We start from the raw sequence: 25219 nt of genomic DNA on the forward strand, positions 1-25219 counted from the left end.
TATATTAGTGTGTTCTGAAACCATTCACCTTTTTTCAGAATTGCTCTTTTGAATGTCATTCTAATTGTACTCTAACTTTTCCTCATAATAGCATTTGTAAGCCACCCTAAAGAACCCTCAGGTTATGCATTGGCATAGAAGTAAAATGAAATAAATAATACTCATTTCTAAATAAATAATACTTATTTTTGTATTTAATAAGGACTGTTTTAACTGAAACTATAAAAGATTATTTTAGTAATTGCAGTTTTTTCTGGATGACAGTACAACGTAAGGAAAAATTTGGACTATACATCATTAAAGAAGGTAGAAAAGAACAGAATAGCACTGGTAAACATTTAGTTCCTCTGAGATACATTTATATTATATAATGATATCACTCACAATCTTTCCATTTTTTTGTTTTGCACAATTGTTAAAATGCTAAGGACCCCTCCTTTTCACTTGCATTAAAACCTAAGCTACATTATTTTTATTTATTATATAAACTGCACCCAATAATTCCAAACAGGAGTCCCTGAGCATATTATTACACATTATTCAAAATAAACTAGAATGGAACTTAACAACTGATTTGTAGAAATCCAAGTCTTGAATGCTCATGGATGTTTCTATGCTTTCTCAAAGCTCAGGCTGAATAAATGTGATTTTTTTGTGCGGGTTTTTGTTTGTTCTTTGCAGGACATCTTACCAGTTATACTTCCAAACATTTCATTGAGAAAACAATTAAACAAGACATATTTCATGTAATCTGTACTCAGAGCATATATGCTAATACTAACTCCAATTCTGCATGTGTTTTGTTCCTCTAGATCAGCAGTGGGTAGAAATAGGATCTACTGGGACATCTCAGGTTGGTCTGAATGTTAGCAAGAATTTCTGACTCCAAAATATTCAATAATGGCAGCAACAAAATGACTTCCTTTGCCTGCCACCACAAAAAAATAGACTGCCAAAATGAAATCCTTCGGTTAGGGCACAACCAGGAATGGATTTTTATACTGGACTGTGAGGTCTATTCAATTGTGATACTTAAATCCCTGAATACTTCAGTTTTGTGATCCAAAATCCATAGTACTGTAACACTTTTAATAGGCCAACTCAGATGATACCAAGTACTGTGCAAGCTTTCGGATTCTCTAGAATTCTTCTTAAAGGTGGTAAACAAAGTAAAAAATTGTGGGTGGGTGATGTTCTTTCCATGAGTGTGTTGCGTTTGGAATTCTTCCCTCAGCAGGATGCCATACCTCCCCATTTGGCTTAATATGCATTTGGCTTAATATGATCTAGCACCTGCTTGTTCGTCATCCCTGCTGTCCATGGAATGGCAGGAGCCTCCACCAACACCACAGCTCAAATGAGTCAATTTTTCTCTTGTCTAATTTTTTCATTGTCTGACTTTCACAGATGTAAATTGCTATCAGAAAAGCAATCATTTGGACCTGTCAGCACTTGGTTGCCAAGCTGAGTGTTTTTTCACACTCGATTCATATTTGTCATTGCCACAGGACCTAATGAAATTCATTGACTTATTTCTGGACTGCGTTCAGCCCTGCAAGTAATCATCAACTGCCCAGTATGGTGACCCAAAGCAAAAAACAGGAAAGAGTGTCTTAGTGATACTCCTTGATTTCTTAGCAGCATTTGACATTATCATTTATGGTATCTCCTGGTCAGTTTGAGTTGGGAGTCACTGTTTTGCTCGGACCTAGCCAGCCATTTCCAGAGGATGGTGCTTGGGGGAAGGGGTTACTGCTTTACTCCTTGGTGTGTTACTATGCTAACACACAACTCTCCTTTTCCGTATCAGCTCGGTGCAGTTATAGAGATGCCAAATTGGATGATCCTCAATAAACAATCCAGACAAGCCAGGCTGTGCTATTACATTGTTCCTCTGTCTGGATAAGGAATGCAATCAGTTCTGGATAGGATCACACTTGCCTTAAAGGAGCAAATGTGCAACTTGAAAATAAAAAATCTTCGTTTTCGCTAGACTCGGCAAAATCTACCAAACAGATCTCAAGGCAAAACAGTAGGAAGAGAGCAGTGGAATCATTTAGCTACTGGTCCGACGAACTATATTCTGTAAATACAAATCTCCCATTCCAGTTAGTATTGATGAGGAACTCTGAAACAATACTCTGACAAAATGGTCTAAGACCACGAATTAATGTTCTCATTTTGCACATGAGAAGAGCGGAAGAAAACAATGAGCCATGACAAAGATTTACTATTTAATCTTGTTTTGTTTGTAAACGACCAGGACGCAAAACCTTGCCGACGCACTGCAAATTAGATCTGCCAGAAGATCCGCGTCTACCTTCACTAAGTCCTTCCCTAAAGGAGCCACCGTAGCTGGGCCGCTAGCGTCTTTCATGGGCTAGTTCTTCACCAGCTCCCAGGAAATATCCGGAAGCGCAAAAGCCACCAGACTGCGCCGGAGCGAGCAACTTGAGCCGCCTTCGGGGCATCGAGGCTCGCCTGCCCCGTCGCAGTAACGGAACTAGCCGCGCCGTAGCCGCTACGCGGTTGGGTCACGCTGGCGCCTGCGCAGTGCGTCCCCTGGAAATCGTCACGGCCCGGGTTTGCTAGCGGTTGAGAGCAGCCGGAGCGACTCGACTTCCTGACGGTGAGTCCGTGGCCTCGTAGGGCCCCTTCCCTAATGTCCTTTCGCTGATCTTGACTTGCTTCCTTATTTCTTCGGCTGTTCGTGCTCTTCCCACCTTGGCTCGCAACACTCAGGAGAATGCACTCTGCACCTGCTCGTGGGCTCTTGTTACCCCGGCATGTATGTTGCAGGATGATACGAAGGCTGGGATCAAGCCCTTAAACGGAAAGGCTGTCTCTGGTTAGAAGCAAGCAAACGTTCCCCTGCTGCGTTCTTCCGGACTTTCCATTCAGGATGGAAACGGATATGCCCCTCCCCAGGAATAAAACGGGGTGTCCCTTTTTTGCATTGCTTCGCTAGTATATAGCCTTTCTAAAGACCCTAGAAAGAAAACGTGAGACATAATTTAAACGCCCATGAAAGCTTGGAGAATATTGCCTAATAGGAGGAGGTTCCCCCAAACTGGTCTACATGTTTTGAACGACATCACCCAGCTTTCCTTAGCACTAACCAGACTGATGGAAGTGGATAGTCCAAACTTCTGGAAGGCACCAGGTTAGGGAAGGCTGCTGTACAGAGTCAGCATGGCCTTTACAAAAAGTTACAGAAGGACTTTCTTGCCTGAGAAGTAGATTCTGGTTTTATCATTTGGTCATGGAAATTATCCTCATCATAATAAATGCTACCTGCAAGATAACATGTGCTGAGGTCACTGCCTGCAAGTTTACAACCTAAACTGGGGTAGGCAGGAAGCAGACAGACCTTCAGATTAATTTGGACTTCATCCCCCGGCATCCTTGAGCAAAGCTCAGCAAGTACTATAATTTATCAGAATTATGAATGCAGCCTTCTCTTCCTCTGATGGCCTCAGCAGATTAATATAAATTAGATTTTTTCATTATATACTGCAGTTGGAATGATCTGGAAAATAGAGATCTGTTTTTTGTCAATTTATCCATTTTTATTCACTTAAATATACATGCTTATAATACCATCAACAAGAAAGGTGATATAGTAAAAACAGTCAGATCTATAGTAAAAAAAAGTTTACAATCTGACATTTCTAATAAGCAGTCAGTGATTTGTTCATTATTTGCTTATCTTTACATACATCATTGTCACCTTTTATCATTGTAATGTTTCAAGAACCATGCTTTTATTGTACATCATTATCAATTCCATGCCTGTTCCTGGACTTATGCAGCAGTGCACATATGCTCTGCATATGCCTGTCATGTAGTCTGACAGCATAAAAGGAAATGGTGTAATCTCTGTGTAGCTTGTTACTTGAAAATGATGTGTTGAATTGGATTGAAGACAAGCAATTTCCTCTGCCCTGAAGCGGTTTATGAAGATCAAGAGAATCTGACAGTGCAGCAGTTAAGCCTTGTCATTCTTTAGAAAGAAGTAAACAAGACTCTTTAGTTGAGATGCCATTCTAATCATACTTGTATATATCAGCATTCAAGAATTAGTTTTGCTCACAATTTTTCAGCTAAGCAAGACAATAAAATAAGTGGCCAAAGAAAATGGAAAATACTAACATTACATCAGGGGCAACAAGAAGCAGATATGTGTTACCTTTATTTTACCCTTGAGGTTTGGATGTGAGAACATCAGCTTGATAATAGTCATTTTCCAGGATACAAGCTGGAATTCCCTAGGAGATAAATCCCAACTAGGTTGTTCTTCTGTGAACTGAAGGACCCCTTCTATTCAAAGAAGAAAGCCTACTTTGGTGAAGATTATGTCCACTGATTGCCTTGCAGCATCAGTACCACCGGCTGTTCTGGAAGTTCCCACAAGCCTGCAGAAGAGATTTTTGGGTGGTGCAGAGCAGAATGGAGAATTGAACACAATGGCATCATCCACTTGCATCAACAGGAACATAAGTACAGTTCCAGAGTTGCGGGAGCTTAGGTCCAAGTGAATATATTTAAGTGTTAGGGTTGGATGGTACTAACTTTTTAGAAGTCGTGGTATATTTTCTAGTTCTTTGGAGAGAGGGAGAAATAAAAGCAGCCTCTCAGTTTATCTTAACTCTTGATCTGAACTCAGCTCTTCTTTATCCTGACTACTATTAATTAATTTATTAGTTTTATATTCCTTTTTTAAAGAACCCAAAGCAGCTTACATTATTCTCCTCCTCCTCCTGCTTTCAGTCTTATCCCCACAGTAATAACCTTGTGAGGTAGGTTGGGCTGAGAGTGTGTGACTGGCCCAGAGTTACCCAGTTGACTCCATGGCTTAGCAAGCACTAGAACCAAGACTCGCTCTCAACCACTGTACCACAGTGGCTCGCTACTACTCATACCATTGCTAAACTAAAAACCAACAATTTAGCAAATGTCACCCTTGAAAATCACAGCTTCAGTATTCTCTTGTATGATCTTTTAAGAGATATGTATTGGTAAACTCTGCCCCTTTATCTAGATAAAGATGGCTGATCATTGGCAAGAATGCATGGACTTTGCTGTGACTTTAGCAAGAAAAGCTGGAGAGGTAGGTATAACTTACTTGGATCCAAATATGTTTGATTATTCTGAGAAATGTGTGTTGAATAAGCTTGTTACTTCTAACTAGTACCTAAATAATATGAAAGGATGAGGAATTTCCAGAGCAAGCAAGGAAACAAAAACTGTATAAATCTCTTTTAAATGGGTAGAACCATTTATCAGCTTTATCAAGTTCATTAACATATGTTCGTCAAAACAAGAGCAACTCATGTATATATTTACTTTACAGGTCATCCGGGAGGCACTGACAAAGGAGATAGATGTCATGATTAAGAGTTCTCCAGCAGATCTAGTAACAGTCACTGATCAAAAAGTGGAAAATATGATTATTTCTTCTATAAAAGAAAAATACCCTTCTCACAGGTACAACATATTGGAGAACTTCAGTTTTATTATTTTACTATCAATAGCGAGAGGGCAGATAGGCCTAGAATACATCATTGTTTAATTTGTTGGCTCACATTAAATATAGGAAAATCTTGTTCATTAAGGATCATTTCTATTTGTTTTAAAGTTGCGTATGCCCTGCATGATCTTTGTTGTCACATTCCACTTCCAGTTAAGTAGGGATGGAAGAAGGGAGAACAGCGTGACTTTCGGTTTGAGACCAGGGTTGGGCAACGTGCAGAATCCAAAGGACTGCATGGGGTGTTAAATGGGCAGCAGAGGACTGTGCCTGCACACGTACTCCTGGAATGGGTGTGAGCTTAAACCCTTACTTCACAACCACGTAGTCTCTGCACCCCATTCATACACATTCACAGGCCACCATGACTGCAGGCCACCATGGTCTGTTTAACTCAAAGTGAGTTCCGATATGTGCCAGGCAACTTGAATATTCAAGATTATTGCAATGCATTCTATATTGGACTGCCTTTGAAGATTCTCCAGAAGCTGCAGCTTCTGTAAAATGCAGCAGCCAGACTAGTAACTGAATATATAACACCATTTCTGGCCCACTTGCATTGATTTCCATTGTATCCAAGCCCTCTTCCAGGAACAGGTTTTAACCTATAAATTCTTGTACTGCTTGGCCTGCACTACTGAACAGAGTGACTCTGCCAGCCACGATGTACCTGTATTGAACATCCAGAGCCTTCCTGTCACCTCTGAAGGAGGCTTGGAGGGCAGCAACAAGGGTGAAGGCTTTCTCCATGGTGGCCCTCCAGTTATAGAAAGACCTGAGGCTCTCCTTGTCCCCTTTTTGGCCCCAGGTTAAGATGCCTTGTAATGCTGTAGCCTTTAAAGACACACAGTTCCCCCCACCAAATATTCATGGGGGTTAGGGGTGTAGGACCCCCATGAAAGTTGAAAAAATGTGACTATCTTTGGCTCCCACCCTCAGAAGTTAATACTGCTGACCTCATGTGTATTGGATTGATTCTCCCTCTCTCACTTCCAGACCTTGGCCTGGAATCCTGTTCTTCATGTCTTACATACTTATGTTCTTATTCTCCATCCTTCCTTTCACTTGCCAGCACCAAGAGAATGCCAGAGAGATTTTCCTTTCCGTTCGGGTGGCACAATAAGGCATGCTTTGAAGACTCTCCCTCTCTCCCCTTTAACTTCTTCTCTATGGTGATGACAATTTTCCTCAGTAGGCCAGAAGACTAAAAACATTCATTTAATTATGGATGACAAACTTGCAAATAATCAAATCTGTGAAAGTTAAAACCATGAAAGTCAAGGTTTGACTGTACATGGATATTCAGGGCTTGAGGGGATTACCCAACAGGTGTTTTACAGGTCTACTATTTATTATATGTATAGATGTTTTTAGTTTCTTTTTAGATTTTTGTATTTTGAAAAAGTATGGGATTTATTGCATTGTTTTTATGAATTGTTGTTAACTCTCCAGAGAACATCAGCTATTGAATGGTACAGAAATGAAATAAATAATAATCAACAAGCAATAGGATCGTTAGAAGACTAGGAAAAGGAATGGCAAGGTTTGTAAAGAACAAGCTTGACCACTAGGCAATGTATGTCAAGAGTCCAAGAGTTAAGGATGCTGTGACACCAGCCATCTGTTGTTGCAATACTGACTGTCTAGATCTGCAGCACTGGTAGTTTAACTGTCAGACACAGTTACAGGTTTTACATAGAGAAAGCTTAATGCACCTGTTGGGAAAAGGTCTAATCATAGTGAAGCAGGGGCAAGGTGAGTCTGTGGTAGGGAATGGCAATAAACTTCTGTTTTCAAGCAGAGCTCCCTATTGGGTATGCTCTGGTTCTGTATTCCCTGTTATCAAGCAGGGGGGTGAGCTAGCCAGCTTACAAACCCCCCTCTAACTTTATGTTCTGTGAAAAGCACCCAGTAATCATGTTCCTCAAATGAAACAGCAAGTGTGATCCAAGCATTTTTATAGGGGTTAGGCCTTAACATCTGATATGCTCTGGCAAATTTAGCCAGTTATCTTCTGGCTCCTGCTGGCAAGTGTTTATGTGATGTGCAGGATAAATTTCTGACACATCCTGGTTTTAGGACCATTATAAGCTTAAAGAAGCCTTTGTAGGATTGTGACTTGATGGCTTTATAAAAGTGAGGCTACTGCATGCTCAATAACAATGTTAAGGAAAAGGGACTCTGTAACTAGCCAAGTTCTCCTACATCATAGGTGCAGCTTGTTCCATTTTAAGATCTATTTCTGCAATGCAGTGATCTTAGGGTTTTTTCAGACAAGGCTTTCTTCTGCCCCATTCACAGAACTTTACAGGAGGTCTAGTTAACATCCTTTTCCACTGGTAGCCTTCCTACCGATGGTTCTTCCTATCACTTCAAATAATCCATTAAGGAGAAGAAAAATAGAAAAGCTGCATAGTGCCTTCTAATTAGAAGTGCTACGAGTCTTCTATCTCAGAGCAAGCTTATTTAGTAAGAGTTGTTTATTTTTTTAAAGCTTTTTGTATCCCGCCCTCCAGTGTGTCAGGATGGCAATAAAATAAATAAGATATAGCATCAAAAATAATACATAAAATCAATATTATAAACAATAATAATATATAAAATAAGGAGAAAATAAGAGTTTGGGCCTGGCACTGAATGAAAAAACCTATTATGCAGTTATATAGTAGTTATGATGGTGTTGAGATGTAAATTTTTCTTATCTCTTTCATAGCTTACCTGTAGGCAAAGCTTTTGTTTATGTTGAGTTTTAGTGGAGTCTGCAGAGTTATAAGCTTCTACAATTATCTTGTGGAATTCACTCGCACAAGATTCAGTGCTGGCCACTGGCTTAAATGGTTTTAAAAACAGATCACCCAAATTCAATAGCATGTAAGATTTCTATTTGCTTTGTTTTCTGCGTGGAACTCCTAGGTTGGAGACAGGATGAAACTGAGTGTCAGTTGTAGGATGTTACCGCATTCATATCCTTCTTGTGGGCTTCTTGGAAGCCTCTTGCAGACCTTGATGGCTTGACAGAACAACATCCTGCCAAGTTTGGGGTGCTGCACTAAGCAACCTTTTGGTTTGAACTCACAAGATCCTTACATTTCTACATTTCCATTGCATAAATTTAATTTAGTTCAAGGAATTGGGATGTTCCAGAAATAATTTTCCACGTGAGAAATTGTTTTTTAAATTTGTGGTGATAACTTTAAAATCAATATCTATCAAATGTAAATGTACACTTTAACATTCTTGTTCTCACTAGCTTTATTGGAGAAGAATCAGTTGCAGCTGGTGCAGGAAGTACCTTGACAGATAATCCCACTTGGATTATTGACCCTATTGATGGAACTACTAACTTTGTCCACAGGTACATTTCAACATATTTCTCTCAGTCCTACATATACTGTGGGAGCAATATTTTTTATCCTCTTTCTTTGGAATCAGAGTATGGTCTCTGAGCTGTGTTGTGGAATATGCATATTAGATCTTGTTTTCAAGCATGTAATGATTAGGACTGGAGCGGCTAGTTAAAATTTTCCCCAAGTGCATACTTTTTCAACTTTTAACATTATGCATTTGGGCTTACATGTGCAATATACTTCTCTCTTTGTTTCTCAAGGTTTCCTTTTGTGGCAGTTTCAATTGGCTTTGTTGTAAAGAGAGAGGTAACTTTGTTTTCCTTTTTAACATTCACAAGAAATGTTGAAATACATCTATCATATCCTGCATGTGTGCTTGTTTATAAATAAAATGTTGCATTTTCTTGGTTGCAGATGGAGTTTGGAATTGTGTATAGCTGCGTAGAAGACAAAATGTATACTGGGAGGAAAGGAAAGGGAGCGTTCTGTAATGGGCAAAAGCTCCAAGTATCACAACAGCGTGGTAAGGTTTTGTCATGTCAGAGCTCATCAGAGGCAATTCATCTTAATAGGGTTCCGTAATCTCTTCTACAACAATTTGGGAAACAGAATTTATCAGCTTTAATACACCAAATTACAGTATTAGATACAGTGATTATTTTACCCTTTATGCCAGAGTTGGACAACTTGTAGCAGTTGATGTTGTTAAACTGGAACTGCAGTGATCCTCCATTATTGGCTATACTAGCTAGAGATGATAGGGGCTATATGCAACAACTGGAGAGCCACAAATTGCTCATTCCTATATTATTCCATTAGCTAGGTCCTATCCTTATGGGTCAGAATTCTTCTGCTCTGTTGTTCTCTGGACCATGCTCTGTCTTATCCCCCATACTAAAAAGCCACCTTTCAGTACTTCAAGCAAAGCCTTCTCTTTTTCATCTGCCAGTACAGTCCTGACTTGTCTCTACATCCCTCACCAGCCCAGGGTTCTTCTCTCTTTCCAGGTCCCACTCTGTTTCTAGTGCCCACTTTTCTTTCTTGTTTGCTCACCTTCCTCATCCACTTCCACCTCACACTCCCATCTTTTCTGGGCCACATTGTTCCCTTTTTAATTACTCCATCCAGTAGCTCTGTCCCTCCCTTACTTAGCCTCCCTTGCCTTGATCTCATCAGACCTTCTTCTCTTGCTTGGTCTGCTTGACCCCTTCCTGCTCTGGGCTCTCTTCTGGTGCCTTCTTCCTTTCCATATACTCCTTCACAGCCTCTTCTGTATTTATATAACAACATGACTGTACAAAATTGAGGAAGGAAGTGAAAGATTCAGAGATGTAAGCACCCAATTGTGTTTTATTACAAAACATTTCAAATGGCATTAGAATGGAGTTCATGAGTTCACCTAGGTGCCTTCAGCCAGAGAAGTATGTGAAGAGTACAGCTTTTCCCCTCACTAAACAACACTTGCCTGGGAACTTGAATGGGTGTCATAAGGCTTGTCCTGGATTCGCTTTGGTTGAGTTAGCTGGTTTCCTCTTGCCATTCCACTGCATTTGATAGATGCACTACCGACTCAGTAGTCTCCCTGACACCATTTTACCATGTTTCAGACAAGCTATCTGACTTTGTTTTCAAGAGCATATAATGTGTATGAAAATAATGTGGTGAGTACTTCCACAGTACATTAATAGGCACTAAGGTGAAATGTTCAGGGCAGGAGTCAGTGGAATGTTGGCCAGAGACCTGTGGAGCATAATGAATTTTGCTTCCTTTAAGGCGCAATCTTATGTAAGTTATGCTGACTGGGGAATGCTGGGAGTTGTAGGCCGTTTTTTTTGTCTAAACTTGCATAGAATTGTGGCTCTTAGTAAGGTCAGTGTAATAGGGTTGGCTCTTGGCCAGAGTCTGTTACATTAACTTTGTACTTTGCTTTAGATCTATTAGAAGTCAGATGTTTCCTAAAGGGTACTATGTGAATCTAAATAAGTTTGTGAACCACGAAGGTCATGACTTAAATTCCTATGCAGAATAATTACATACTTTCTCCAATATGTTTTGCTAGCACCTGTCTTAAATAATGACTTTGCTGTCTTCGAACAACACTGATCAAATATAAACTAATATAATAGGTATGGTGACGTACTTTTACATATTTTTCCCATTTTATAGATATTGCGAAAGCACTCTTAGTGTCAGAGCTGGGATCCAACCGTGATCCAGAAGTTATAAAAACGGTTCTTTCTAACATGCAAAGACTTCTCAGCATTCCTGTGCATGGGTAAGGCACCTTCTTGTTTCCTTTTTATTTGTTGTTGTTGAAAGCACAACAAAGGTTTCCTCAGAAACTATAGGAAAGCTCTCATTCTTCTTTCCATCCAGTCCAGGAGCCCAAATGAGGATGTACTGTCTGAATGACCAAGTGCATGTAATCTCATACAGTGTGAGCAGTAGACATGATAAGTCCACAGTGAAAAGAACTTTGTAGCCCTCTTCTTGTCCCTTGGTGTCCAGGAGCTGTGTTTTCCATTTCTCCAAATATAGGGGGTAGTAGAGAATTGAGTAACAAAGAAATTAGGTAGCAGCAGAAAAGGTGTAAGATGTGACTAGGAAGGGTACCTCTGAAGGAGAGTCCTGCTTCTAACACTGCAGTAAGTTACAACAATTTGAGGTCCATATGTCAGAGTGATTTTGAACATCTTAATTCCTTAAATAGGATTTTAAAACTACTGCCATTTATTATTTATAAAATTATTTGGTGTTATTTTTTTAAGAAGTTACAAATAGTAGCAAAAATAAGTAATGGATAAAATCCTTAATGGGGTAATTGGGGAAGGCAGGACAAGAAAATGTCAACCTTTATAACAGTTCTTAAGTGAGGCTGGGAGTTGTATGTCTTTTTCCCTGTCTCAATTTGCATAAGATATTCTGGGTTGTGTGTCCCAACTGTACATTTCACAAGGGCATTTTATTCAAAGGTCACTTGATCTTGGCCATATTCAAAGATTCCTGTCCATGCTGCCCAAAAGGTTTGAATATGTAACACCAATTCTGGTGAGGTGGCATTGCAAGTTAAACCACTGAGTCACTGAACTTGCCGATCAGAAAGCTGGCAGGTTTGATATGCACGGTGGGGTAAGCTTCCATTGCCTTGTCCCAGCTCCTGCCTACCTAGCAGCTAGAAACTTTGTAAAAGCACAAGTAGATGAATCGGTATCCTCCTTGGTGGGGAGCTAGTGACCTGCATGGAAGTGTGAGAACCAGCCCCGCGTCAGACTTGCAGTGTTGAATCTGCAGCGGCAGCACTGGCAGTGGAGAGAGACTGGAGGGTGGCAGCACTCCCATAGACCAGCATTATCTGCTTTATGTGGAAAGCTGGCTCGTCCCCTGTGGTGTACTGTGGATAGCACACGAGCGTGAACTGAAGAACTAGCAATCTTAGGCAGCCAGACTGCTCTGTAGACTTCTTGGCTAACTGTACTAGTGCCATACAAAATAAATAAACCAGTTCTGACCCATTTGTGCTGGTATTGACCTGTAAAGCCTTAATGGTTCAGGACTTGCAATACCTAACAAAATGTCTTTCCTGACACAAATCTGTTGATATACTACTAAAAATATGCCATACTGAGAGTCATTTTTCTGGTCCAAAGCCATCCAGGGACCTTCATGACCAAGTGGGATCTCACAGTCCAGCACCCTTAACCACTGTACCACATCGACTCACAGTATTTGGCTAAACCCAGTCTTTATTAATGATTTGAATGAGGAGGTACAAGAAAAGATATTTGCAGATGATTCAAAAGTGAGTGGAATAGCAAACACCCTAGAAGACAGAATGAAGATCCAGGGCAATCTTGATAAACTTGAACACTGGGCTGAAAGCAACAGAATGAGATTCAATAGGGACAAGTGCCAAGTCCTCCACCTAGGAAAAAGAAACCAAATGCATCAATACAAGATGGGCAATATGTGGCTCAACAGAACTGAAATGGGAATAATTGTGGACAATAGGCTAAATATGAACCAACAATGTAATGCAGCTGCCAAAAGAACAAATGCTATTTTGGGATGCATTAACAGAAGTATCACTTCCCAATCATGAGAAGTAGTAGTTCCCCTATGCTCCTCACTGGACAACTGGGATACTGTGTCCAGTTCTGGGGACCAAGATTTAAGAAAGATGCAGAAAAATGAGAAAGAGTTCAGAGGAGGGCAACAAAAATGACCCAGGCTTTGGAAAAACTGAGAGAACTGGGTATGTTCTGACTTGAGAAGACTGATGGGGGACATGATATCCCTCAAAGGCTGTCACAAAGAGGAAGGTCAAGATCTCTTCTCACTGATAACAGAGTGCAGGTCATGGAATAATCAAGTCAAGTTGTGACAACCCAGATTCAAGCTAGATATTAGGAAAAGTTTCCTCACTGTCAGCTGCCTAGAGAGATGGTGGGCTTTCCCACACTAGACACATTCGGAAAGAAACTGGACATTCATCTGAGTGGGATGGTGCAAATTGGTGTTCTGCAATAGCAGGGGGGTTGGACCTGATGGCCTTCATGGCCCCTTCCAACTCTACTATTCTGTGAATCTATATGTTGCATTTAGAAGCCAAAAAGGACAGTAAGACTTAACCATGACAAATTTTGCAACTACGTTTTTGAATTCCAAATGATGGGATTGCTGTAAATTCCTCAGGAAAAAGGCTCTGGGTTTTGATTCTCATTGTATTAATGTACATTATCTGTTTTAGGATTAGAGCGGTTGGGACAGCAGCCATAAATATGTGTCTGGTGGCAGCAGGAGGAGCGGATGCCTATTATGAGATGGGAATTCATTGCTGGGATATGGCAGGAGCTGGAATTATTATTATGGAAGCAGGTGGAGTACTGCTAGATGTCTCTGGTAAATATTTTAAAAACCTAACCTGACCAGGCTTTTATTTTGGTTTGTTTTCTTAAATGAAAGAAGTGTATTATTTGTGTGTAGTTAACAATGGCCAACTAACTAAATACAGATAACACAATCTAGAGAATGCTGGGTGAGAGATGAGCATCTGTGTTCCATTCAGTGGGATAACAGCCTCAACACACCTGCTTTCTGCTGGATTATGCCCACTAATTTCTTCTGGATTGTATCCACTTAGTTTTTTGTTCTGAAGGACACTCCAGATTAATTGAACTCCTACTTCAATTTACCATAGGTGTTTTTTCCCTGTGACCATACAAGAGCATCAGTAGTCATGTATGGATGCAATGGTAAGCTAGAATTCTGGCGAATCCTGGTTTACCAGCAGTGAGCAGATACTGGCACATGTACCCCATTCATTTTTTCTTTACTCCTTCCTGCACACGCCCCCAACCCTTTGCATGTCCAACCCTTTCTGTCTTGAGTTACTGCATAACGTTATGACAGATTTAAGGCTACAGACTAATTGTAGTTCACTCTGTGTTTGTGTGTTTTTCCCCTAGGAGGACCATTTGATTTGATGTCCAGAAGAATAATTGCTGCCAACAGCCAAGTAATAGCAGAGCGGATAGCAAGAGAGATTCAGGTCATTCCCTTTCAAAGGGATGATGCCACAAATTAAAATGCTGAATTGGATTGTCTTTCCAATTTCTACCAGCTGGTCTGTGTGCGTGTGCATATGTATATATTAATAAAGCTTTTTACATGAATCACACCTTTTGCATTTGGGTAGTTTAGCAGCAGGGCTGATGCTGAATCCTGACACTTGAAAGCCTGATATTTAAATCCCTTCCATCACCATTGTTTCTGGGCATTTCTTTTGTCTTGTGTAAATGGTGCATGAATATTTAGAAGAGTGTTTGAGTGTGTGTTGTCCAGCCATTGGCAGAAATGTATTTGTGGAAGGCTCTGTGCATTAGTTTATCTCAAGATTTGAGATATTGTGCATGTATCATATATAACCCTAATAGCTCAGGGGCAGTTCATTGCAGAACAAGTTTCTTAAATCATGCCACTGACTGTCATCCATGCCTTTTCCCTTGTATGATACAGTGTAAGTGTTTAAAAGACGAAATCCATGGTTGAATATTTTAAGAAGAGGAAAATTTAAAAGTGGCAAGAAGGTCTGAATAATGCTCTAATTTAGTGCAAAACTCACAAGCACTGAAACATGGGTGGGTACTCGGAGGAGGGCTTTCTCTGCGGTGGCGCCTAATCTATTTGTTTTTCAGCGCCAGGCGAAGACCTTTTTATTTAAGCGTCATTTTAATTGTTAATACTATTTGATTTTATCTGGCCAGGGCGACTTATTTTATATTGTTATTTTTTGTATTTTAGCTTAATGTTTGTATTTTACAAACATTTTAACTTAATATTATGTTAAGTTAATGTTTTAACTTAATGTTTGTATTTTCACTTAATGTTGTGAGCTGCCGGCGAATGGGGCGGCATAGAAATGTTTTAATAAATAAATAAATAAACATTCTTTATAATCTGAAGACCAAACTAGGCATGTTCCAATGTCACAGACGGAATTGCTGACAATTCTGGCTTACTGTGAACAAGGAAACACATGGTTGCCTGCTGCTTGGCGGCTCCTGCCAGTAGGAGATGTTAGACATACCTGGGAACCTCCCTCTGGTCTGTTTACCAAGACATCCATACCAGGATATCTGACTTGCTACTCTGTTGTTGAACTGGAGCCCAACTGGCAGGAGGAGATGAGTGAGCATGATCGGGCAGCATTGATAGTCGCCAGCGCTGGCTTCCCATGATAGATGCCACTACTGTCCTTGTGAATGCATGGTTCCAACCCCGTTTTTGACAATATAGCAGGGATGTGTGCAGACTTTTGCAAAGGCAGAGCAGGCTGCCCATAGGAGAGGTGCTTGCTTCCTTCTATACTAACAATTCTTCCTTGCAATTGCCCCTTGGGTGAGAAGACCTTTAAAAACTATCTGGGCAAGACTCCACTGGAAAGAATACTTGAATAGCACCTGTCTGCCATGTCTTCCCTTCAAATGCTTTCTCAGTAGCATTGTGATAGGAGGATCCTGATTACACATTTTCAACCAGATCAAGTTTATATGTTTTGCATACTTCTTGTCAATGCTTTGATATAGTTTAAGCCTTAAGAGTTAAGGCATGGTTGAGCCAAAGTTAAACACTCTAAAAGCAATAGTAAAGCGTTTATTTAAAGTTCTTAAATTGAAATTGGCAGAACATCAAAGTGAATAAGTTTGGTTTGATTGCATTCAGAGAACTATCCTGTTTCTTTTCTTCTAGAGTATCTTCTAGAAGGTGTGATAGATCCCAGAGCAGCTGGGGTTTATAGCAATTGTAATCTAAAACAGCTAATGAGTACGAGGTCATCTACCTGTAGTTTATGCTGTAGTACATATTTATTGGCCTTTAAGGTTTTACATTTTCAGCAACACAAAGATTTATTTGCAGGGTGTATGTTGCAGCCTTATTTAATATGCATTACTTGAATGTTGCAGTCTTATTAGAAAAAAGAAAACTATAAATATAAAAAAGCATTAGGATTTTGGTGGATGAGCCTTGTGACATCCAGAAATCCTGACTTAAGTTGTATGGAATTGCATTTGCACAGCTGGATCCTTGGCCAGTCAGCTTTCAACACAGCATGCTGAACTCCTGTCTCTGCCCACATCTTTGTCACAAGGGACTTTGCATTACCCAGTAAAGGTGCTTTCCTGTTGACCTGCTTACAACAATAGTGAAGTACCATAAAAGTAACATTCCAAGATTTTTTTTCTGCATTTACTTTCTTACCCTCTGGCTATTACATATGTTCTTCTAGTATAGCCATAGCCATGCAGGCACTGCAAAACTAGAAGAATAAAGATTTTTATCCTTCCATCCCAATAACTGTAAAAATAAAATGTAACTAATAAGACTTTTTCAGTTTCACTTTTTGTAGAATTATGTGGGTGATTGTAGAGGCAAAACTCTTCCTGACCAAATGTGTTGCTATTATTTTCAGTTTAGCATACATTCCTGAAACTGGTTTAAAGATGAGGCTTAGGAGTCTGTCCTCTGAACCACTGTGTGAAACTAACCAGTGCACCAGTTTGGAGAAAGTCCTCTGCTACCAGTGCAAGAGGACAACCTTGCTTTAGATGCAAGCTAGCTTTAGATGTTTCTTGAACTTAACAGCCTTCAGGATTTTACTTTTTCAAAAGTGTGGGAAAGATTATTTAGAACACTGGAATTTTGTATGAAATTTAAGTAAAAATGCTAAGATGAAGTAGTACTGTGATTTGAAATGTAATAAAAACTTTGCATATTATTCAGGAATATTTTCCATTTCTGCATTAAGTTGCTATCTTTCAGAAACTTAACGTACTTGAAAGTCATTTGCTCCAAACCATTACTACTTAGCGTGTAGATATTATGTTGCCATTACCATGATCTTAAGAATCAGCCTAAAACTGTATATCCATTTGTGGAATATTATGCTTCAACATAGTGGATGAACACTGCATTGCCTTGGTGTTGTATTCATGCCTTTAAAAATAATATAGATATGTGCTTGAGAGCAATGTAAAATATTTTCAAAATTTACTTTAAAACAGGAGGAAAAGGTCTGCTATTTGTGTTTATCAAATCAAAAAATGAACATATGCTCATTTAAGTTAAAATGGGGTGGATTTATTTAGGTTGCTGTTAGTTAGACAGTTGTTAACCATTGGCCAGTAGAGGGACTTACTTCACCAAATTAAAATGCTCATTGCTTCCTCTTATGGTTGTATTTGTGAATTTTACAAATACATTGTTGAAACTATCTATTTCATTCTCTCATCATTTTGCTGTAGTTGACACCCCAAGGAATAAGAGTGTATTCCCTTGTGTTGGGTATGGTGGATACTTTGATTGTTGACATCCCTACCATATCAACATTTACCTTATTGCATTACACCCAAAATGTGTCCTAGGTTACTGTTTGCATTGCAGAAAAAGCCACTGTTGCTATCTATGGGAACTTCCCTTGAGATCCAAAGAACAGGTTCTGATGCCATTTCTACAATGCAGGTATCCTTTCCAAAGCAATTCAGCTGGTATTTATATAAGGTTATTTGCCTTCATGCCATTAACATGTAGTATGGCTCTCAGATGGTTCTCTAAAGTTCCCCTGAGAGGTCTCAGTTTCTAAACAGGCTGCAGCGTGAACTTTTTTTTAGCCCTCCTCCCCTTAGAGTTACCCATACCATTCAACTTGTTGCAAGGGGTCTTGCCATGGTCTCTATTTAACCCCAGTCCTCCGTCAGCTTCTCTGGCTTCCCATTGAAGCCCGGGCCCAATTCAAGGTGTTGGTTATCACCTATAAAGCCCTTAACGGCTTGGGACCTGGATATCTAAAGGAGCACTGGCGTCCATATATGCCCTCTCGCCCCCTGAGATCAGCAGCAGAGGCCCTTCTCCGGGAGCCCTCCATGAAAGAGGAGGGCGAGTACCCAGAAGAGGGCCTTCTCTGCGGTGGCACCCTACCTATGGAATGCGCTCCCCAGAGAGGTCCACCTGGCGCTGTCGTTACTTGTTTTTCGGCACCAGGCCAAGACCTTTTTATTTAAACGATATTTTAACTGTTAATTGTTATCTTTATTTATTGGTTTTATAATCTACTGAGATGTATCCGGATTTTAAGGTTTATTTTACATCTGCCTGTTGCTTTGTAAGCCGTCCCAAGGCTTTTTGCAAAGGGGGTAGCATAAAAATGCTTTAAATAAATATTCCATTTTGTATTGATTTCATTCAATAGTATATAACAAAATATTTACATATTTAACATAGTCTCCTATAGATAATGGGAAAAAGTCCATAGTCCTGTATTTCAAGAGCTTTTCCTACACAGATTTTGTAAACCCACATGAACTAGAACTTGAGTTCATTATGGCAACATAATATATTTGCCCAAAATGAAGAGAAGCCTTAAATAAAATGTAGGTATATTATTTCCATTAGTCTAATTGCACTTCAAGAAACCAACAGCTTTGTCAAGCCCAAGTTAACCAATGAGCATGATTTTTAATCCTGCTGTACTCAGTGTTGGCCGGTACCATCTCCTGCCTCTCTATTTGAAGAACAGTTTGAGGAAAAGTCTTAGTGAAGAGATTAGACATGCAAACCTACACACAACACAAGAAATTACTGTATATATTTTCATCAATTTAATTGATCATTTCTATCTGGTAAACAGCAACTGGAAAACACCTATATGTTGCATTTGAATTAATTTAAGAAGCTGATTCACTCTTGCAGTGAAGGAACAGCCCTGATGTGGACTTTTGCATAGAAAATGTGCACTAAGTTCAATCTCCGAATAGAGCTAAGAAGCACTCCCATCATCTGAAACCCTGCAGAGCTAGGTCCAGTCAGTGTAACAGACACAACTGAATTAGATGGATCAACAGTCTAAGGCATGGGTCCTCAAACTACGGCCTGGGGCCAGATCCGGCCCGCCCTGCCCATTTGGACCCCCTACGCGAGTGCCTGCACCCGTACATGTGCAGATGCCCACTGCTGCCCACCTTGCCTCGCACATGGGGAGGCAGCGGTTTGCTCACTTGGAGATCGTTTTCTCCAAGTGAGCAAGTCACTGCCTAATGCGCCCACCTCATGGCGTGTGCCCGCTCACACCTCACCTCGCCTCCCCTTGCTGTGCGCCCTGCCTCCGCCTCAGCATGCGCACCTGCATGCCCCACACTGGCCCGTGCGCACCCCCGGCACCACATTTCCGGCCTGCACCCAGCACCGGCACTTTCAACTGGCCCCCTGGTGGAAAAGTTTGAGGACCCCTGGTCTAAGGCAACCCAGGGGAAGACAATTCAGTGTGCCCCCACACACCTTTCTTGCTATCCATCAAAGTAAAACAACTTTTTTCTTTAACCGTACGGTTGGAAGGGAGCTACAAGACTTGACTAGCTCAGTCTCCTGCTTAGTGCAGAGGCTGCATTTGCAGGGTACAGCTACTATATCACTGATAGCTATTACATGTGTTCTTCTAGTATAGCCATAACCATGCTTTCAGTACTGTTAACCATGGTATTCTTTTGGGGTGACCCTAAGTTGGGATGGAGTGTGCACTGCATTTTAGTTGGTCTTACTCCTACTTGGAGGGTCATCTCCAGAAGATGGTGCTTGCAAAATAGTGTTCAATCCTGTGGATTCTCCTGCATAGAGTTCCGCAGAGGGTCTGTTCTGTCTCCCATGCTAATTAACATCAAAGTGAAACTGCTGAGTAGATTCTGCTGAAGTTTTGGCGTGCATTGCCATCAGTACATTGATAACAGACAGCTCCATTTCTCCCTTCCATTGTCAGCAGGTGAGGCTGTGGATCTGCTAAATCAATGCCTGGCTACAACACTGGACTGAATGAGGACTAACAAACTGAAGCCAAATCTGGACAAGACTGAAATGCTATTGGTGGATTATTCTTCTGACCTTTTTGCACTTCCCCGGAAGGAGCAGGTTTCTAGCTTTGGTGTTCTCGGTGATCCATCTTTGCTACTTGAGGCTCAGTGGCATGGAGCACCTTCTGCCACCTTGCCATGCATATCTGGATAGGGATAGCTCAGTATAAGGCAGCTTCACAGGTTTTGTTTCCCTCTGCTGTTTTTCCAGCTATTCGATGTGTCGTCGTCATTCCCCCACCCGCACAGAGAAAAAGCACATCCATATGTGATGTGTGGCAATAAATAGAAAACTGGGCTATTTTGATGGTTCAGTTGGATGATGGATGAATTTAGTTGACTGATGTCCTCTCTAATCAGTCTTCCATGACTGTGTATATTGAGCCAAAGTTTACACACATATCATGGCTATACAGATTCCGGGATTAACTGGGAGGAAGAAATTCATCATATTTTCACCTATTAATTTTCTTCTGATAGTTACATGGTTGCCATTCCTCTTCACAGGAATCAGAGCATAACTGTCCCTCGTTATGATGTTGTAAAAAGAAGGCAAATGATAACAAGGAAGATGCTTATCTCAGTTCCTGATGACTAAATGAACTAATAGTGTCACCCACTTCCTCTTACTTCACTCATAACTTATCTTTCTCTAGCGGAAGTTCTGATGATTAGCAGACTCCATTATCAAAATATTCTATTTCCTATTCTAAGGCATGGGAATAGTATTTAGAGAGAACAGTAATATTAAACTTGGCATGCCTATTATCCATTGTTGCTCTTCCAACCTTTGGCCCAATCTGAATGAGCTCTCAAGATCCATGGCATGGCAGAATCATTGCAGCACTGCAGATAATCACAACCCGGCCAGGCTCCTGCTGATAACACCTATTCCTACACATGGGACAAAAGAAGTAAGAAATGGCATCCTCCTTTTTAAGAAGAATTCATCATGAATGTGGAAAAACATGTTAATGACAGCATCATAATCAAAGAAGTCAGGGATGATATAAAATCACCTTCTATACTTGAATGTTTTGAAGCCACTTTTTCCTAATTTACAGCTCCAGTAAATCACAGCAAAGACTTTGTGAGCAGAAAGAAAAACACCCAGATAAAATAACATTTCCTTTTGGGTGTATCTATACATTAATACATACATTAATATCTGCATACGAGTGAGGAAAGGGATAGAAGTATCTTGTTGAGATGTCTGGTGCTGTGCTCTTCAAAAATGAGTATCCCCCTTTTAGGCTGTACTTTGTTATCTATATGCACTTTCATTTCATGCTATGTTCCATCTTTCTTCCCAGTGGGCCCAAAATGAAGTTCACAAAAATATGACATCATCCTAAGGAAAACACAACTCATTCAAAAGACACATGTAAAATATTTAGGCAACCACACTGCAGACATTTATCTACTCGGAAATAATTCCCAGCTGGTTTACCCCCAACTAAGTGTGTATGGAATTTCTTTCAGCCCAAAGGCCAAATTCCATTTTGGAAAAACTGCTGGAGGCTGCATTCCTCTGTTGGTTAAGACGGAAGGTAAAATGGATGGGTCCAAAATACCCGCAAATTATTGTTTAAAGCTCTTACTGGTTTTAGTAACTGTGCCTTAGAAAAGGCACTTAAGCCTTAAGTGAGGAAAGGAATTGAAATGATTCATGGCTGTTGGAAAGGATGTGATGCCCTGGGGCCCAGGTACTGAAGTTCTGCACCACTGGTATAGAAGACTTCCATTATTTTAGAGACACTTTTGTTGTCTTTGAAGAGGCAGATTTTTAAAAATTCTATGATCAAACAGACTTGCTTACCTAGTTGTCATAGATATTCATCAGTGTCTCCAATGGAGAAAACATACATTGGTCCTCAGAATTGCTCAGATGCTATGTAAGAGTGAATTGAGCGAGAATTCTGAGTAAAGCTGCATAGTAACCTGTAAGGATACAGTTTTGAGGGAAAACATCAATCAAGCATTTGAGAGGGTGGGTTCTTGCAGGCAGCAACACATATACAGACATGGTGGCAGATGGGTGGGGCTGGCTAGCTTGCTGGGGGTTCATTTCTGTCTCCTATGGTGCCTATGCTACGATGCTGCTACTGCTCTTCTCCCAACAGCTCCTTCTCCACCTGTGTCTTTCAGGCCAAATTCAGCAGGAGCAGCAGCCACACTTCTGGGTCCACTGGAGTAATGGCAAATGGAAGCAAACAAAGCCAAGATGACACTATGGCTGACACTGTCATCCAGCAGGTGGACAAAGGAACTGCTCTTGTCCTTACTTCCACAGATTGGGCCTGAAGAGAAATAAGTAGTGAGGAAGGGGCACCCAACAGCAGCAAAGAAGAGAGGAAGCAGCTATCATAAGTAAGAAGCAATCTCTGGAGTTCCAACAGACAGTCTCAGTCTCTCTGTCTCTCACACTCACACACAGACAGTAATAGTGACCCATGCTACTGGACTCAAGACCATTACTTTTATGCTATGCAGATTTTGGCATTAACTGCAATATGGACTCTGTTATCCAAACCCCTGTCATAACATGCCCTGTACTCCTGGTTCCCCACTCAAGTTCCACTCTGGAGGCAATAAAAAGTCTCTCAGGAAGTAAGGACAAGTAGGGAAAATCCTATGCTTTTACCTAGATGTACAGCTATTATTAGCCAATGGCTTTGTCCACCCATACTGCATATCATGTGCTGGGGGTAGGTATATGTTATTTTAGCCTGCAAGTCCTATCAAATCTAGTAAGCATAATGAGGGACCACAGGGATTATAAGCCACAACACCTGAAGGGCCACAAATAATCCACTCTTGCTTTAATGGATGATCATACTTTGATGCCCTTCATTTTGTCTTGTTTTAAGCCTCTTTTTAAGTTGATTCTTGCTGCTTTAATTGCTTATTTTATTGGTGTCATTTATCATTTTGTCCTGTTCTTATTGTACTAGATCTATTAGCTTTGTTGTATTAAATGGTTTCATTATTTGATAGCAGCCTCGGAAGGCTTTTGCTGAAAGACCACCTAACAGCCTGTAAAATACACCTCTATTATCTGCTGATCTAAACAGTTATCTTAACTATGACTGGAGAAGTGATGGGTTACACAGAATCCCATTCTAAATACAGAATGAAAACTGGCATTGGCCTTGAGACCTTTCAGGAAATCAGGAGTTAACAGAAGCTGAATCTGGATTTACTGCTAAATCTTTGAGTGATTACTGACTCCCGATTGTTTAACAATAGGCCCAGCAGCAAACTAACACATACACCCCTCTCACCTGCATACTTTATTCTGCTGAAATGAAAAAAAGCGTAAGGTGATCCTGAGGTGCTTTTGTGTGGAAGAACTGAGTACCATTCAGTTCTGATACACAGAGCAAATGTTTATGTTCCGAGTACTTTAATTCTAAATGTACATCATTTACGTTTGTCTTCACTCACAGGTTTTGAGGTTCTAATCTACCCAGGCCATTCTAGTTTATGCTTATTGATTCATACTGCAAATCCAATACAACCAACATGCTACGTGAGTCACCTTTGAATTGGATCACAGGAATCAACAGAACTTAATTTAAGGGAACTAAGGGGTTAAGCTTAGCTGCCTTCATTTTCCGATCAGGAGTCTAAAAGCTTTAACAGCTGCTCAGGCAGTAACTCAGCAGGTAAGGATTCCTATCACTGTCTTACTTTTTTACTTGACAGGAAAATGGAAGGAGAACAGGTTAAGGAAACTATGATAATATGGGCACAAAACCTTGAATTTAATGTTGAACTAGAAAAGTGGCAAAAACTATGGGAAAGAAACATTAAAGTAACTTTAGCAACTTCGTATAAAGAAAACATATAAAATGTTCTACAGATGGTATTTGTCACCAAGTCAACTAGCTAATGTGTTTCCAAATATGTCAAATAGATGTTGGAAATGTAAACATAAAGTGGGTACTTTTTAGCATATGTGGTGGACTTGTGACAATGCAAAAAGTACTGGATTAAAATACATAGATGGAGGAAATATTACAAAAACCCTTTGCTTTTAAACCCAAAGTTTTCTTGTAAGGCATTATACAGGAAGATGTTAACAGACAGGAAATCTATTTGATGTTGTATCTAATTACAGCGGCGAGGATTGCATTTGCTCAATATTGGAAAAGTGAGGAGCTGCCCACCGATGGATTGATTCTAAGAAAGATCTTGGACTGTGCAGAAATGGATAGACTAACTTTAAGGAGAAAGAGGATACTGATTTCTATCGAACTTGGGACTCTTTTTATAATTGGCTGGAGAAACGGGACTTGGTGTAAACTTAGAGATGTTTTCAAACTATGATAAACTAACTGGAATTTGATATTAGAATGTTAAAAAATATGTAGTAGGAGGTTGACCCAGTGAATCCAATGTTAATGTTTGTGATGTTTGAATATATTTTTTTAGTCTTAGTTTAAAAATGTTAATAAAAAAAGAAAAAGCAATATTGTCAAATTTCTGCCTATTGTGCAACTTATAATAGAACAGTAGCCCCACCGAGAAAAGATGTGGCAGCCCTAGTCCAAGAACATAATTTAAGAAAAAATGATGGCAAGAAAAACATTTGCAGATAAATGGAATTTGTTGCAGTTTTAAAAATCATTAGTTTCTACTTTGTATATTTAAAGGAGGTATTTCCCCAAAAAAAGCATACAAGTACAACTTACCTTAGAAATATAATACCCTTAAGGACAAACCAGAAATGCCTCCTGTGTCCAGAAGGGCTCACAAAGCTGTGCACTTTCTGGGCAAATGACATTTGGGAAATGTAAGAAACTTTCTATTTTAAGTCCAGGGCATTAACAGATTTATAGATGTCCTTACACGAGATTTAAGTCTTATTACATCTCTCCTCTCCCCCACCATGTATAATTGCTACGCTCCCATAACAACATGAAAAGTGCTTATTGACTTCT

At 40.1% G+C, this 25219-nt stretch overlaps 1 protein-coding gene across 5 annotated transcripts; it reads left to right on the forward strand.

Annotated features, from left to right (window-relative positions):
* The first annotated feature begins 124 nt into the window (after positions 1 to 124).
* Positions 125 to 24020, forward strand: IMPA1 (inositol monophosphatase 1). Of its 5 annotated transcripts, XM_044423895.1 has the most exons (13): positions 125 to 2629; positions 5042 to 5110; positions 5354 to 5487; positions 8781 to 8885; positions 9138 to 9183; positions 9292 to 9400; positions 11044 to 11152; positions 13625 to 13776; positions 14343 to 14425; positions 20186 to 20331; positions 20781 to 21823; positions 22422 to 22643; positions 23723 to 24020. In XM_044423895.1, exons 2-10 carry the CDS (start codon positions 5048 to 5050, stop codon positions 20204 to 20206), a joined length of 822 nt encoding a protein of 273 aa, XP_044279830.1. In that variant the 5' UTR covers positions 125 to 2629; positions 5042 to 5047; the 3' UTR covers positions 20207 to 20331; positions 20781 to 21823; positions 22422 to 22643; positions 23723 to 24020. The 5 variants fall into 5 exon arrangements, with proteins under 5 accessions (XP_044279830.1, XP_044279829.1, XP_044279831.1 ...); XM_044423894.1 differs by having other exon boundaries at positions 20186 to 21823; XM_044423896.1 differs by lacking the exon at positions 20781 to 21823.
* The last annotated feature ends 1199 nt before the right edge of the window (positions 24021 to 25219 follow it).

Source organism: Varanus komodoensis, unplaced genomic scaffold (genome assembly GCF_004798865.1).
Source record: "Varanus komodoensis strain SLA01 unplaced genomic scaffold, ASM479886v1 scaffold14_1, whole genome shotgun sequence".
NCBI classification, from domain to species: domain Eukaryota; kingdom Metazoa; phylum Chordata; class Lepidosauria; order Squamata; family Varanidae; genus Varanus; species Varanus komodoensis.